Source organism: Neopelma chrysocephalum, unplaced genomic scaffold (genome assembly GCF_003984885.1).
Source record: "Neopelma chrysocephalum unplaced genomic scaffold, ASM398488v2 Primary Assembly neopelma1_76, whole genome shotgun sequence".
Classification (NCBI taxonomy): domain Eukaryota; kingdom Metazoa; phylum Chordata; class Aves; order Passeriformes; family Pipridae; genus Neopelma; species Neopelma chrysocephalum.
Window position 1 is genome coordinate 11,527,766 of NW_020897737.1, and position 15,923 is coordinate 11,543,688.

General features: G+C 37.5%; 3 protein-coding genes across 12 annotated transcripts in view; 2 read left to right on the forward strand and 1 right to left on the reverse strand.

The window, feature by feature from the left end:
- CASK (calcium/calmodulin dependent serine protein kinase) overlaps positions 1–15,923 on the reverse strand; it is a 200,651-nt gene that overhangs the window by 88,257 nt on the left and 96,471 nt on the right. The gene's annotated exons all lie outside the window — the stretch shown is intronic.
- On the forward strand, positions 720–5,740 carry GPR34 (G protein-coupled receptor 34). The gene is made up of 2 exons (XM_027688835.1): positions 720–899; positions 2,731–5,740. Exon 2 carries the CDS (start codon positions 2,753–2,755, stop codon positions 3,881–3,883), a length of 1,131 nt encoding a protein of 376 aa, XP_027544636.1. The 5' UTR covers positions 720–899; positions 2,731–2,752; the 3' UTR covers positions 3,884–5,740.
- GPR82 (G protein-coupled receptor 82) lies at positions 12,716–15,653 on the forward strand. The gene is made up of 2 exons (XM_027688836.1): positions 12,716–13,393; positions 14,541–15,653. Exon 2 carries the CDS (start codon positions 14,574–14,576, stop codon positions 15,615–15,617), a length of 1,044 nt encoding a protein of 347 aa, XP_027544637.1. The 5' UTR covers positions 12,716–13,393; positions 14,541–14,573; the 3' UTR covers positions 15,618–15,653.

Below are 15,923 nucleotides of genomic sequence, written 5' to 3' on the forward strand. Positions count from 1 at the left end.
AGAATATGTTAGTGCTTAAATTACAAAACTAGGAAGTCAGTGCACAGGAGCTACGAGAATTTCAATCTGACTACCTGTAAAGTCATCATCTGTAACCACCCACGTCTTCTTTTAAAAAAGTTTCAACTGCATGAGAGTGAACACCTTCAAGACAATGCTCTTGAGATCTTAATTAAATTTAGGCCTCCCTATGTCAGGTCTTCTAGAATCCACTTTTAAATGTCCAGTTTATAAATGTAATTTTCAATTCCTTACACCCTATTTAAAACAGTATTACCAGGTGGTATTATTGCTGCACATTGTATTTCACTTCTGCCTTATTGAAATGGTTAAGCTGCACATTTTGGGCACTTTAACATTCTCTCATTGCTATAATTTTCAGTGAAAAAGATCAACCTCAAATTTCCAGCTCCAGGCACAGAGCAAGGTAGATGGGAGAACTACACCAACAAAAGCAAACTGTACCATTTCACTGTAGTGTTGATCTATCTTTATCCTACAGTTGAAAAAGTGACACTACTTCCACAACAGTGCTGAGACAGCAGGCTGTACCAACATCATTATCACCCAAAAAGCCACTGACAGTGCTCACCAGAAACAAAGTTCCTGAGAAAAAAATTAAGATCTCCAATTCAGAGTGAAACTCTGAGAAGATTTTATTATAGAACCTCTCCCAGCAAAGCCCAGATAAACCGAGTTTTGCCTGTTAAAAATGTCTTTTTTAAAAAAAACACCCAGTTGCAACACTAGTTAAACTTCCCCTTGTCGCCAATTGTACCGTGTCAGCTGATGTTCATCACTTTCATAGAGAAGCTTTCTAATAAGAGGACCTGCATGTTACTCCTCCCTGCCTTCACCAGCGGTTTTGAAAATCAGCAGAAGTTCTTAACACATAAATGGTAAGTGCCTTCTTTTATACTTAAGCTGCAGTAAACCAAATTTCTACTGAAGTTTCTCTTAACTGCAAAGGTGCCACTGACCCTTTCTTAAATATAGCTTCATTTTAACATGCTGCTTGCTTATGAGTGACACAACTTATGACAGTGAAAAGTTATGTTTCCAAAGCATCTGCCGTGTAATTGATGCTTCTCTCTTTCTTATCGATCTAAACTTGCCACTGCTTATGCAAATCGTGATGTCAAGCATTTCTATAGGAAAGCAACAAACAAGAAATCATAGCAGTAGAGAGGCTTCAAGATGTATTTGAAAGCGTCATGTTTTAAAATCGGCCTTTTAAAATTACTTCTTGCCCTGATAATATCAAATGGCAAATATGAAACCAGCTATTTTTGAAACTGCTAACATACTCTACAAGTTTAATGCAATTGTAGGGTCAGACAACACGGGATGTTAAAATATTTTAGACTGTCCTCTCAATAGTTCAGATCCTGTATGTACATTAGATCTTCCTAAGAATTTTACCTGAAGCGTTGCCATTTTCACTGCTGTAGCTGTATCACACACTTAAATGTATATTTGCATTTTTAAGACCTAGCATGCAAATTGCATAGCCTAGACACAGACTTAGCCTAAAACCTATTTTAAGGTTATGTATATAGCAGAGTTTTCTTGTTGGTTTGTTTGGGTTTTTTTTTGTAACAATTGCCAGACAACAAAGTTCAGAGAACCAAAACCACTTCTGAAATTTTTGTGAGACTGGGGGCAAAAAACCTTTCCTCTGTAAAAAAATAAAATTCTAAAGAAACTTTTTTATAGAATCTTTTGTTGCTATGACAAACAAGTTGAAGAAAAAAATTGTATCATTACAATCAGTCTTAACCATCTCTCTAAACGGCTTAGTGTTACTCAGTTCTAACCACATACTTTTTTGGTTTTCCTTCCTTGGTCAAAACTGACTTTTATCTTTCAGATTGTACCTTCCTGGTCAGCAATAAGCTTAGTGAAATTAATAACTTTGAAATGAAAACAAGGAAAACAATGAAAACAAGGAAGACTTGAAAACAATCTGTTATTGCATTAATGTAATTCCCAGTTAATGCTAGTTTATTTGTGTAATATTGATTTGTGAACAGTCAAGAAAAGGAAAAAAACCACTTAAATTTATATGAAGATACAGATTATTAAAGACAAGCTACCGTAATAGTACTGGCTCACGGTGTTATAACAGATTACATAGCCAAAGAAATATTAATTCACAACTGCTTTTCTAATTGAAAACTATTGACTTGCATGTGAGAGATCCTGGGTACTTATTTAAAACTAATACCAGTGAGTTTAGACTTGTTTTAATATATTTCTATGGACTTTATATCAACACGGAGAATACTTCACTTAGTTATACTTACCTGCCCTTGCATCTTAAAAAGTTTCTTAGAAAGACTAATCCTAAAAACTAAACTTAGAAAACTACTTGTACTTGCAGCTAAACCAAAATAAATTAAAAAAAAAAAGATTTCTTAAGTTTACAGCAAAACTTAATATTTGAAAAACAACACAAGACATTAATAAAGATGCAATTACAACCGCAGTTACCTGTTTGAGCACTCTATACTCTCTGTTCTTGCCTACTGATTATTCTAAGCTTACATGGTATCATGATATCTGGCAATCCTTCTACTCAGCTACAGCATCACTTTGGCACGTTTACTTCCTTTAGTTACTGCCTTTTATGTTTATATCATGTTAGACTGTATGCAATGAAGCAAACAGACATAAGAAGATGATCCTATGGAGATCTAATTCTTAAAATTTCTCTTTGTTTCTTTACAGAACAGCTAAAAAACCCTCACAAATGATGGCTGCAGCTTCAGCTGATTCACTGACAGACAAAGACTTCTGGAGTAACCAAACCAACGTGGCCATAAATGCCTCAGAAATTCAAAACAATGACAGTTGTCCCTTAGACGACAACTCGCTGTCACTCACTTTGATAGTTTTTTATTCTATTATTTTTGTTGTTGGATTGGCTGGAAATATTACAGCCCTGTTTGCCTTCCTGTGCATTCATCAGAAAAGGAATTCTATCCAAGTTTACTTGCTAAACGTGGCTGTTGCAGACCTTCTGCTGATCTTCTGTCTTCCCCTCCGAATACTCCATCATGCCAACAAAAACATTTGGATGTTTGGACGGATTTTATGCAAGATTGTAGGAACTCTGTTTTACATGAACATGTATATTAGCATAGTACTATTGGGACTAATTAGTCTAGATCGTTATATAAAAATAACAAAGTCTGTGAAGCGTCCTAAAATGTTAACCCCGACACGAAGTATTCAGATTTGTTGCGTCGTGTGGGCAATTGCACTAACAGGATTTACAGTAGTAGTTGCACCATCTTTCTTTAAGAGCGAGGACAGCAATTCTACTCTGTGCTTTCATTACCGAAGTAAAAAGAAAGCAAAGACAGAAGCAATTTTAAATTATATCACAGTACTAATTTTTTGGATAGTTTTTTTCCTCTTGATTCTTTCGTACATTAAAATCGCCAAGAACCTTCTGAAAATTTCGAGGAGAAGATCAAATTTTCCCAATGCAGGAAAATACACCAAGACAGCAAGAAATTCCTTCATTGTACTCATCATTTTCACTGTCTGTTTTGTTCCTTATCACATGTTCCGGTTTGTCTACATTACATCACAGTTACAAAACCCCTCCTGTTATTGGAAGGAGATCATTCACAAATGCAACGAGGTGATGCTCATATTTTCATCATTTAACAGCTGCCTAGACCCAGTTATGTATTTCCTGATGTCCAGAAGCGTCCGTAAGGCTGTATTCCAACTTATTTGCAGAAAAATTCATGGAGAGTCAAGCCTAAATACAGAAAGCACTTCAGACATAAAACTTGGACAATATACACAGGAGAGATTATCTACTATCACTCCCCACTCAAGTTATTCAAGGAAGAAGTTTGTGGTTTGATTGTTTAGATGAATGGATTTCTCTCTATCGCTCCAGGACATCGACTGCAGATCACGAAATGCTAAACTGTCCAGCTACTAATCCTGCCTCTTTCCTCCTGGTCACAAAATGAGAAGTCTTGCTTCTGGTCGTGAAAACGAGAAGTTACTTTTCAAAAGTATTTCACTCTTGTTTATCCATGAAAACAAATTAGGAAGTTCTCGGACATCCTCTGTTGGACTAAACTAGAACACTAACTCTTTAAGGAGATTTCCACGAAGGGGCTTGAACCTGTATAAGGAATCTTGTATATATACATTAATATCAGTAACTTGTGTATGTAAATAATAGATGAATTTTGCAAAAAGTAAATTGTGTCCTATTTGAAAGATCTATATAAAACATTACAGATTTTATATAACTCTCTGTTTTAATAGGTTTCAAAGAGATCAGTATTTTGACTACATCTATAAATGTATTTTTTTTAAGAAAATATTTTAGAATTTAGCAGCATACGTGGCTTGAAAATGAGGTGAAGAATACAACAGCCATTAATTCAGTTATAATTACAGAAGACACACTTAGTTTTATTAAACAGCAAAATTAAAATATTCAAGCCTCCTAAAACCCTTATTATATTTTCAACAGTTTAATGAATGTCAAGGTCGAACACGTAAGGAAAAGCAAGCAATGCTTTCAGAAAATGAGAAATTAATGAAGGAGAGATGACATGGAGGTATTTTCAATTACCTAAGATTTCCCTCAAACTCTGACAAATTTGGTGGCTGCAGCTACACAAAGTAGTTCAGCAAGGCACATAATCAGAGAACTGAGCACAGAGGGCAGCCTGGCTCAGTCACTGTTCTACTTGCAGATTTCTAAAGCCACACATTTCAGCTGCACGCTTGTGATTGAAATAATCTTGGTAACTGCTGATGCTGTGTGAACAGCAATGTAACAGCAATGCCCCACAGATACAGCTGGACTCTCAGATTAAAACTAAACAGGCTTATGTATTTAGGTATAAACAAATCCCAAAGTGCAACATTTTTTAAAAAACAGGGAGCTGAAGGTGGGGGTTGTCTGGCCCAAAGATGACTAAAGCTGTAGTTATGCCATGAACAACTTAAATGTCTGCTGTAAAAGGACAGAAAGGTGAATGAAGTACAGGCTAGATGTTGAGCTCCATAAAATAAGGATTTATTATCTTGATGCATACAAACAATATTGCTCAAGTAAGCAGGTGTAAAGAAGTTGGTTTTAATATGACTACCAGTAACTTCTCTAATGGATCTCGTGACTTTTAATGTCAAATCTGTGCCCAAACGTGGATTTTTACTAATTCATAATATTCTGGTTTTACAGAAGTTATTCATAATACTCTTACTGAACAAACTAAATATAAGACTTCATCTCTGCTAGATATAAACTTGATTTAATTTTGATGTGATTTTACATAATTTAGTGAAACATAATTTACATAATTTAGTGAAAACGAGTATAAACATGTTAAACCAATTACAATTGTCTAGTCAGTCTATTTTGTTTTAATTTTTTTTAAATAAAAAATTGTGGGGTTTCTAAATCTCCAAAAGAAAGATTCCTATAAACATGTTATTTCATAAAGGTACAATGGTAACTGTGTTTTTTCTTAACCACTTCACCATACAATGAAGGCATTTGTACAATAATTTCTGATAGATAAAAGATCATGAAATGCAATTATTGTGAGAATCAATCATCTTGTCATCCTGTAATATGTATGCTTCTCGTGGTTCTCTGTTTGCACAGTGCAATTCTCCTATGCAGTACTGCAGTTGTACATAGTTACGTCAACTTTGGTAAGTCTAGTAGAGTTTATAAACCATAATTTCACAAGATTCACATATTATCTCATCATTCTTTGTCTATAGGTATTCTGTGAGCAGTTGATCGATGACACTGACCAGCAGGCTGGGGTGAGGGTGTGGGCTGGGGAACACAGAACAGGACACACACAAATGACATGGTGCAACTTGAACAAAATATGAATTCTAAAATTCTTTTGAACAAAGCATTCAATTTAAACCAGAATTTTCATTTACAAGGACTGCAATTCATGGACACAGCACCACTGCAAAACCAGACTTTGATATCTTCAGAAGATCAAGTAACAGTATGGGGTTTTGATGCTGCAAATCCAGGCTGCATTAAATAAATCAAGTCTACAGTTCAGAAATGGAAATTGGGAAGGGAGCAGGTCTCTAAGAAAGTCTATAATAGCAGATATGGCACAGAAGAGGGAAACAATTATGACTTTATGATCTCCACAGAGTAGCAGTTAGAACAAAGAAACAACCCCAAAAAGCAACCAGACAAGTGAAAACCTTCTGGATTTCTGCAACTACATAAATCAGTGCTTCAAGATGTTAAAGGCCAGATGCATCAGCTGGCTCAGAAAGGGATCTGAAACTAGCCTGCACTGTCATATAGGAAGCAATTACTACTGACCAAAAAACAAAAGCAGCTATCTTTACTGTTTTTAAAAAATATTTAATCTTTACATACTTTTTTCTGCAATCAATTTTCACGAACGTGAGGGTAAAACGCCAGGCTTTGCTAAACAATATTATTGAAGAGCAAACAGTCCTGAAACAACCTGGGAGATCTGCTCAACGTTACACTGTGACATGTCAAATGACCATATAATTAGTTAATTTAATAGTGTGCCTTACTTCTCCTCTTAGCAGTGCTTCCTAAGAATTATCAGGGCCAACTACAGCAATTTCCTGAGTCTTCAGGTGAATTTCAATGTGAAAATAATTCTATTTATTCTTCTTTTTGTAATTAGAGCCTAACTCAATGCATATCTCATAATCTGCATGAAACCTTGTTTTCCTTTTTATTGAAATCTCCAACACATCTTTGAATTTCATTTGGTGTACCAGAATGCCACCTCTTTTTTTAGTATGCAAAAATGGGTGCATATTCTTCATTAGCATAAATACTAGTTAGAAAATGTATATAAGGTATATATGCTGCCTAGCTACTTATTTACCTTTTAGACTTGACATATACGTTAATAGCTACGTTGTGTTACACATATTCCTTAAAATAAATGAAAAACATAAGCAAAGAAACTACACTGTTTACCAGACACAAGTTTATAACTTGAATCATAAACATGTTAGAGTGTACCTGGTTTGAGTGAACAGTTGTGCTGGTTTTGGCTGGGGTAGAGATAGATTTGGCTGGGATAGATTTCTTCCCAGTAGTTGGTACTGGCTGTGGTCTGGGTTTGTGATCAAAACAGCGTTAATAACAGAGGGATGTTTTGGCTATTGCTAAGCAGCACTTGCACAACATCAAGGACTTCTCTGCCTCTCAGAGAGGACACAGGGGGTGCACAAGGAGCTGGGAGAGGACACTGTTGGGACAGCTGAGCCCTACTGACCATAGGGACATCCCAGAGCACCTGGTGTCAGGCTCAGCAACAAAAGCCAAGCAGGAAGTTTGCCAGGGTTGCCATTTCTCAGGAATTCGCTGGGCATCGGTCAGCTGGGTGTGAGCATTTGGAGCTTCCTTCTATCACTTGTTTTTCTTGTTTTTTTATATCTCTTTTTTTATTTTCTTTGTCTTTAAACTCATTACACTCTCTTTATCGCAAACCATGAGTTTTCTCACTTTTACCCTACCAGTTCCCCCTCCCAGCCCAGGGGAGAGAAAGCACGTGATCATCTGCATGGGGTTTAGGTGTCTACCGGGATGAAACCACAACAACCCTCTTTGGCACCCAACATGGGGCTCAAAGGGTTTGAGATAACGGCAGATTTGACCAGAGCGTGCCAGAAGGAGAGGAGGGAGCACCAGAAGGAGTGGTCTGTTCTGCAGCAGAGCAGCCACAAGAACAAGGGGGGGAAGAGGCAAAAGTCATAAACAAGTTTTCGCACCTTTACCCCTTCTGATTCTCTTCCCCATCCCAGTGAGGGGGAGCGAGCGAGCGGCTGTGTGGGGCTTACCTGTCTACCAGGGTTAAACCACAACTTCAAGTTTCATTTTCACACTGAAATTAACTGTAATTATGGTTTTAACCTGCAAAATGGTGTTTTTCATGAGGGCATACAATTATCCATTATTTTGATAGCACAACATAGGAAAATTTAATTGAATTACTTCCCTCACAACATCAGTCAATGAAACCATAAAAGAGGAGTGCAGCTTACATCACTGATAAACACGTAAGAATTACATTATTCCTGGAACTGGGAAGTTCACATATGGAAGCTTTAGTTTAATGCTTTCTGACAGCATATACAGAACCATGACAGAGAGGAGGGAGATGTGTTGTAAAAGTGTACAGAGAAAAAGAAACATTGATAATGTTCCACCAATTCAAAATGTATTTTCTGTAGTATTGCAAACCTCCTGCCAGCCTTTTTCCATCCCTTACACAAAATCCCAACTACTGAGGGCTCTGTGGAATCCAAGAGAACTGAGAAAGTGCTAAAAAGCTGTCGCACTGTTCACTGATCATAGAGTGGACTGGTAGGAAAACTCTGTGAAGAGAAGTTGTTCAACAGACATTGTGAGAGTTAAGCCATTTTGTGAGGGAAGTAAATCAATCAAATCTTTCCATGTTGTGTTATCAAAATAATTGATTTGTCTGCCCTCATGAAAACTGGGGGGTAAGGGATGAAGCTGGAAAAAGCCTTAGCACTAACTGCACAGTTAGAGTGGGAAATGCAGAAATAAATGGTAAGTCTCTTTAAGTTTGCATAAAGTAAGTAGTATACCTCTCCACCTATTATAAAACAAGGCCAACTTCTTCATAGAACTCTCAAACCACAGATATAAGTGACTGTGCTTTAAAATCAAAAATATACTTGCTATTCCTTACACAAAAATTCTCACTAGGTGAAGATGAAAACACAAACATGGTCGACAACAAATTAAAACTCTGAAGAAAAGACAGGATCATTTTTGTCAGAGGGTACAGAAGTGTTCTTTATTAGTAAGGAATGACTTTTGCAGCTGTGCTGGTTGGTTTTAGCTTAAACCACGATAGCAGTCAAAAGAAGCTACCTTTTAAAGTATCAGTTTTGCTTTTACTGCCATGTTTTAGATTTTTATTTTTGCTTTATTACTTTTGCATTTTCACAGAAGCTTAAGAAGAACCTGGAAAACCCAAAAAGCTGTTATACACAAACATATTTAACTTGAAAACCCATGAATTATAGTATGGTGCAGAATAACAGAGAAAGCTTCCTATTTGTCTCTGATGATCAACACAGTTTTCATGTTAAAAACCAACTTCTGAAGTTAACAATAAAAATCCTCATGAGCAATACACAGACAGTGCTTTTTTAGATGCAAATATAGTTGTAAAGACCTCTGGGAGATGTACAATGAAAGTAACATTAAAGACCTGAAGTATAAGTTGGAAGATTATTTTTATTAGTATTGTCATCCTCAAGCTAAGTTTTCCATACTAAAAGACGTTGCTTGGCTTGTGTTTTGCCTGTCCAGGTAAAACAATTACCCAGACTCCGTGAAACACGTAACTCTGCACATTGTACGACAACCAAGGAATTGAAACTGTGAGTGCAATATATCCCCATTTCTATATCCTTAAAGATACCACAGAGCTGCACTGCACACACTTATAATTCAGCAAACAACATGGGAACTTTCATTTGAGGTCTGTTTTGCTGAACCACAAGGGAAGTTTTAAAACTGGTGAAAATAAATCATCATTGAACAGCAAACAGAGACCTATGTTAAATGTCGCATATTTTTATCTTCACTGATTCAGCATAATGCTCGACTCGAGCAGATTTAAACATGAGCTTAGACGATTTCGCTTTGATAAGCACTTCCTACAGTATTAAATACATATACTGATTATAGAGAAAATCCTCATTAAATCATGACAACAAAAGTGCTGTGCACACACTGGGTCACCCCTGCATGGAAAGCTGACAAGCAGGCAGGGGGGAATGATGGTGCTCTACAACAGCTCTCCTGATCCAAGTATCCAACTGGAAATGGTTATCGTACAGTGCATCTGTCTTAAAGAGTTTATGCAGTCAAAAATACCTTTCAATTTGAATGTTTAAGGAAAAAAAATCCCATCAAAATTAAGCACCAAAAGTCAAAGTCCTAAGCAAGCTACTTGGTAAATGATTTTTCTGGAAAGAAGACATGGATTGGACTTGTATAGTAGCCACTGCACTTTAAGAGACTTATCTTGGTATTAAATGCAATACAGTGGGTCTTGGGCCTTCCACAGTACAGGCACCAGGACTGCTACAGAGGCCAGAAGTAACCAAGCTGCTGCCTCCTTCCATCCCACAAGGAGCAACTGCTGCCAACATATTCCATACTCAGCTGTACAGCAGGAACTGGTTATAACACGTAACATGATAGGTAAGGGTTATAAGTGGCCAACTGAAACACCTTTCACAGAATGGGTCATGTTGGAAGGAACCACAGTGGGTTTCATCTGGTTCAACCTCCCTGCTCAAGCAGGGTCATCTCAGAGCACATGGCACAGGATTGTATCCAGATGAGTCTGGAATATCTCCCATTAGGAAATATTCCAGTGAGGGAGACAACCTCTCTAGGTAATCTGTTCCAGTGCTCAGTCACTGTACAGGAAAGAAGTTCTTCCTCATGTTCAGGTGGAACTTCCTGGGCATCAGTTTCTGCTCGTTGCCTCCTGTCCTGTTGCTGGGCCGAGCCTGCTCCATCCTCTGACACCTCCCTTCAGATACTTGCGTACATTGATGTGTTCCCCTCTCAGTCATGTCTTCCCAAGGCTAAACAGGCCCAGCTCCCTCAGCCTTTCCTCATTAGAGAGGTGCTCCAGTCCCTTGATCACCTTTGTCACCCTCCGCTGGACCTGCTCCAGGAGTTCCATGTCTCTGTTGTGCTGAGGAGCCCAGAACTGGACACAGCACTCCAGGTGATCCTCACCAGGGTTGAGCAGAGGGGCAGGATCAACCTCCCTCAACCTGCTGGCAATGCTCTTCCTAATGCAGCCCAGGATCCCATTGGCCTTCTTGGTCCCCAGGACACGTTGCTGGCTCATGGACAGCTTGTGGTCCACCAGGACACCCAGGTCCTTCTCCACAGAGCTGCTTCCCAGCAGGTCAGGCCTCAGCCTGTCCTAGTACCTGGGGTTATTTTTCTCCAGCTGCCTTTGTTGAATTTCAGAGAGTTCTTCTCTGCCCGCCTCTCCAGCCTGTCGAGGTCCTTCTGAAGGGCTGCGCAGCCCTCTGGGGTATCGGCCACTCCTCCAGCTTTGTGTCACCAACAAACTTGCTGAGGAGGCACCTCCCACTTCACCCATCATTGATGAGTAAGTTAAAACAGTCCTGGGGGGGGACACCACTAGTGACAGGCCTCCAACTACACCCCGTGCCACTGATTAAAAACCTCTGGCATCTGCTGTTCTGCCAGTTCTCAATCCACCACTGTTCACTCATCCAGTCCACACCTCCTCAGTTTGCCTCTGAGGATGTTGTGGGAGACAGTGTCAAAGCCTTGCTGAAGCCGACGAATTTCATGAGTTTCGTGTTTTTAGGGCCAGAAAACAAGTTTTCTGCATACAATGACAAAATGCAACATACGCTGCCTACTGGTATATAAAATCCAGTAACATGTATAAATTAAGAGTTATCACGGTCTGAGAGTACAGAAAATATAAATAATTGATGTGAATGATGCACGTGAAAATAATTATGAAGAACTTATGAGTGAATCACATAAAAGAAGCACTTGTACCATTTGAGTACCTTCAAATATATTTTAGATAAAATACATCTTTTAGAAGTTAGGTGAATGGAAATAGTCCACTAAAAGAATAAGGAAGGTGCTTACTACAGCTTAGGACCAACTGCTACTGTATTTCTGGGTTAGGGGATTTTTTTAAAAAACTTATCCCATTCCTTTGCTACTGATCTCAGTAATCCATTCCAAAATGAGGTCTGATGAATTATAATTCACTATAATAATTATCATATAATAATCAGAAAAAAAAAGTAGCATTAACTCTTCCTACAGCTTAAGTTATTGTCATTGAATTATAAATACCACAGGCAACAGTCAATAACCAACCAAATAATAATAATAACAACAACAACAATTAAAAAACGCTGGTTATTAGAGTGGTTCACACCACTCATAGCAAAATTTCAGGATATGCGTTCTTGTAACTAAACCTCAATGGAACATCACAATAACAAGGACTTCTAAGACTATGTAAGAGACTATTAAACATTTAATAAATACAAGACCCTTTCTGTTAGAGCAAATTTTAATATAACCATGCATTCAAATGTGGAGAAAAACCCAAAAGGTATAATTAAATCTAAAAAGAACAAAACTTAAAGTACATGTAAACTAATTACAGCATTACAACCTAATTACTAATACTCCACAGCAAGTAAATTTAATTGTAAATGAGTTCAGCTACGCATTCTAAATAGGAAGCCAGCATACATGTCCATCATTTTAGTAAAAAAGTTAATGAGACTGAAAAATAAAATTGATAATAGATCACTGAGGTGAATTCTTACAGTGTATGTTTCAACATAAAGCAAAACTAGCAAAACAAGAACCTTACAGTATAAAAACTTCTGCAATTTTGGTATCTCTTCTGTTCTCATAAGAAATTTATTTATAGCTGTTCAAAAGCTATACAACCACAGATGTATCAGACAGAAAAAAATTCACAGGTCTCAACTTTTGAAGACCTAAACAGATCTGACTGATTTGTGATCAAACCTATCATTCTGTGGAGGAAGGAAATTGTCCTGTGCACACTTCTGGATGATTTGTATAAAACACTGTATTTTTTGGACAATGAGTCTGTTTTCCCTGCCTGATGCCTGGGATGCATCAGCTGAAAATTGCTTCCCCACAATCCATCTCCTGACTAGACAGGAGAGATGTGCTCCTGTCACTCATTTGGTCACTCATGTCTGGACATACACTAACACAATAATATTGTATGTGGGCTTCAGGAACAGACAGTCAGCTTTGTGGTAGCTCCTGGAGCTGAAAAACTGTTAAATGTCATTGAAAAGACAAGTTTTCACACATAAAATAGCAACTTCTTTTTTTTTTTATTCACACTGGAAAGTGGGCAGTCCTAAAGAGAACCCCCCCAGCCCCCAAAAAGAGGAAAGCACTATATAAGGATTGCAAGATGTTTCTGTGCCTTACCTACATGACCCCAAAGGACTGTTACAATCACACTTCCACACTATCTCATTTTTTGTCATTTCCCTAATGGAGCTGATCCTGACCTAATTTCAATGTTTTTTGTACAGACAATATCATCTTGTCTGAACTTTAAATGCCCAGCTGCTTTCTGACATTGTGAAAGAAAAGAGTACACTCTGAAAACCTACTTATGTCAGAAAGATATTGTTCTTAACTGTACTTTCCAGTCAAGTGTCACCGTTTTCATCGCAGCAGTGGAGACAGAACAGCCATCAGACAGAAATATTTCCTCTCAGCAAAGGAAGGTGCCTTCAGCTTGCACAGGTAAGCTTCAAACTACTACTTTGTTTTACCTGACAAAATTTGGTCATTGACACAAAACTATCATCAGACTTTTAAATGAGTACATTCAGCAATTGTTTCGTGAATTTAACTCGTCATAAACATTTTGGTTCAACAAGACATGAACTCAGTGCATACTAAACTGCAACAGCTAGGAAAGTTAATTTTTTAATTTAATTTGCAAGTTGTCAAACACTGCCTATAGCAGAGTTCTAAACTCAGCATCTGGGCTTTTTATCATACCTACACAGAATCCTCTTTAGCATCTGAGTTCATTTGCTTACAGCTGTCTGCAAAAAATTATTATCTGTCTGTAAGTTTGAAATCTCTTAATTTGTTCTGTATGATTTTATATGAAGCAAAAGCTAACTAGGATACACTGCACTAAAATGTATGTATGCATACAAAAGTAAAAACTCTCCAGTACAGGTTAGTAAGTTGAAATACCAATACAGTCATTGTATAGAACTTTGATTTATTTCTTATTTTCAGTTTGAAAATTGAGAAAAGATTGAAAACTGATCTTGGAAAAAATAATGCAGTTTTTGACAACCATTTTATATGTTTACAAATATAGACTAAATGTATATCTAATATTGGAGCTTTGATAAAATAAGATTAGATACAGACATGAGCAAAAAATAAATGCATTTAGCCAGATTCCTACATCATACTGAGTCTAATTTGTACTTAAATGGAGGTACTGGACGCTCCTCTGCATTTCTGCAAAGTAATACTTAGCATTTAATTTGCTTATGTAAACTTTAAATGGTTTTAAATGGTTTCCAAATTAGGTTACAGATGTTCCAGCAGGCTGAGAAATGAAACCAAGATCGCAGAAGTTATTGCCAGACCCTTGCCTGAACCTTCAGTTCCTAATGTATTTTGTTAGATTCTATGCACATAAAATCTTAGGGGTTTAACATCAGCCAACTTTTCTTCACAAAATCTCAGTGGAAGAGAACACTCAAACTGTAACCTCATGCAAACTCAAGATGGTAACAGCATCAAACAGCTGTTAGGAACACTGAAAAGTAGGGGAGAAACAGAAACAGCTGAGATATGAGCAAGGAATAAAAGAGATGTTAAATGAACATTACAGAAGAATAATTTTTTAATTGTTTTTCAGCTCTGACCATTCATTCAAGATATACTGGCATAAATGAACAATTCAACATGTTTTCTTCAGCCATCCTCAGCTACCACTGTAGCTCTGCCTGTCATCTACTCCTGCCTATTCCCTGCTGGAAGCTTTGGAAACATTCTCGCTGCCTGGATACTTTCAAAGAAAGCACCCACAAGGAAAACACAATACATTTACCTGGCAAACCTTGTGACTGCAAATCTGTTTGTATGCAGCACAATGCCCTTCCTGGCTGCCTACTTTGCAGGAGGGAAGCGCTGGAGCTACGAGTCCTTGGAATGCCGGATAGCGTGTCACCTCGGGACTCTGGTCATGCACGTCTGCATGTATGTGACCATTATCATCCTGTGCTCAATTGCTCTGAGCCAGTATGCAACGCTGAAGAAGAACTGGGACACACAGTACTCCCAAGCAGTTAATGAAAACTTCTCCAGATGTTTGCTTCAAGCGTTTCGTCGGCCAAAATTTGCTAAATATTTGTGCATCGGTATATGGCTTACTGTGCTCTGCATAACAGTAACAGCTATAACATATGATGTCCAGGCAAAGGCTTTGGAATACTTTCCCAGCTGCTACAACATCCAGGTAGAAGCTAGTGAATCTACTGCAATGATTGCAGGTTCTGTTGCCACTGCATGTTTTTTTGTGTCTTTTATGACAGTTTTGTGGTCATACTATTCTCTTACCAGACATCTGAATGACATACAAAAAAACAGTTGTATTGGACAAAAACATCTAATTTACAGTAAAGTGAAAAGAAACATTCTTGTCATCCAGATGATATTAACTGTCTGCTTTCTTCCGTATCATATTTTTAGGCCTGTTTTTTACATACTGCTTAGACATAATGACTGCCCAAGGTTAAACTATTTAGTGGAAATTAAAAATTTCCTTACTTGCCTTGCTGCTGCTAAAAGCAGTTTAGATCCAGTTATAACCCTTCTGTTAGATAAAACATTTAAGAAAAGTCTTTATGGCCTGTTTACAAAATCCACACCAGAACATCAAAAACGTGACATTGATATTTTCACTGAAATGGGAAGGAATATGGAAAGATTTTAGTAACTATAACTATCAATAAATTGATTTTAACTACCTATGGCCATGTTTTGATATGAAGTGGTAAATATTCAAATAAAATAATAACATATTGTATTTTTTTTCAAATCATCTTGCTTGCTACATCAATATTAGCCATAATAAATTCAATGTGTATATCCAAATGAATCCAAGCACTCTGTACAGTGAACTGTGTAATACCCATCCATTCATGAAATGCAAAAGATATTTTATGTTTCACCTATGGACAGTGTTTTTACCTAAAAAATCAAGGAAGAAGGCAGAAACTAGGCTCAAGTTGAGGACCCA

Coding starts and splice junctions, on each gene's coding strand:
- GPR82 (XM_027688836.1), top strand. CDS start 14,574: ATGAACAATTCAACATGTTTTCTTCAGCCATCCTCAGCTACCACTGTA.
- GPR34 (XM_027688835.1), top strand. CDS start 2,753: ATGATGGCTGCAGCTTCAGCTGATTCACTGACAGACAAAGACTTCTGG.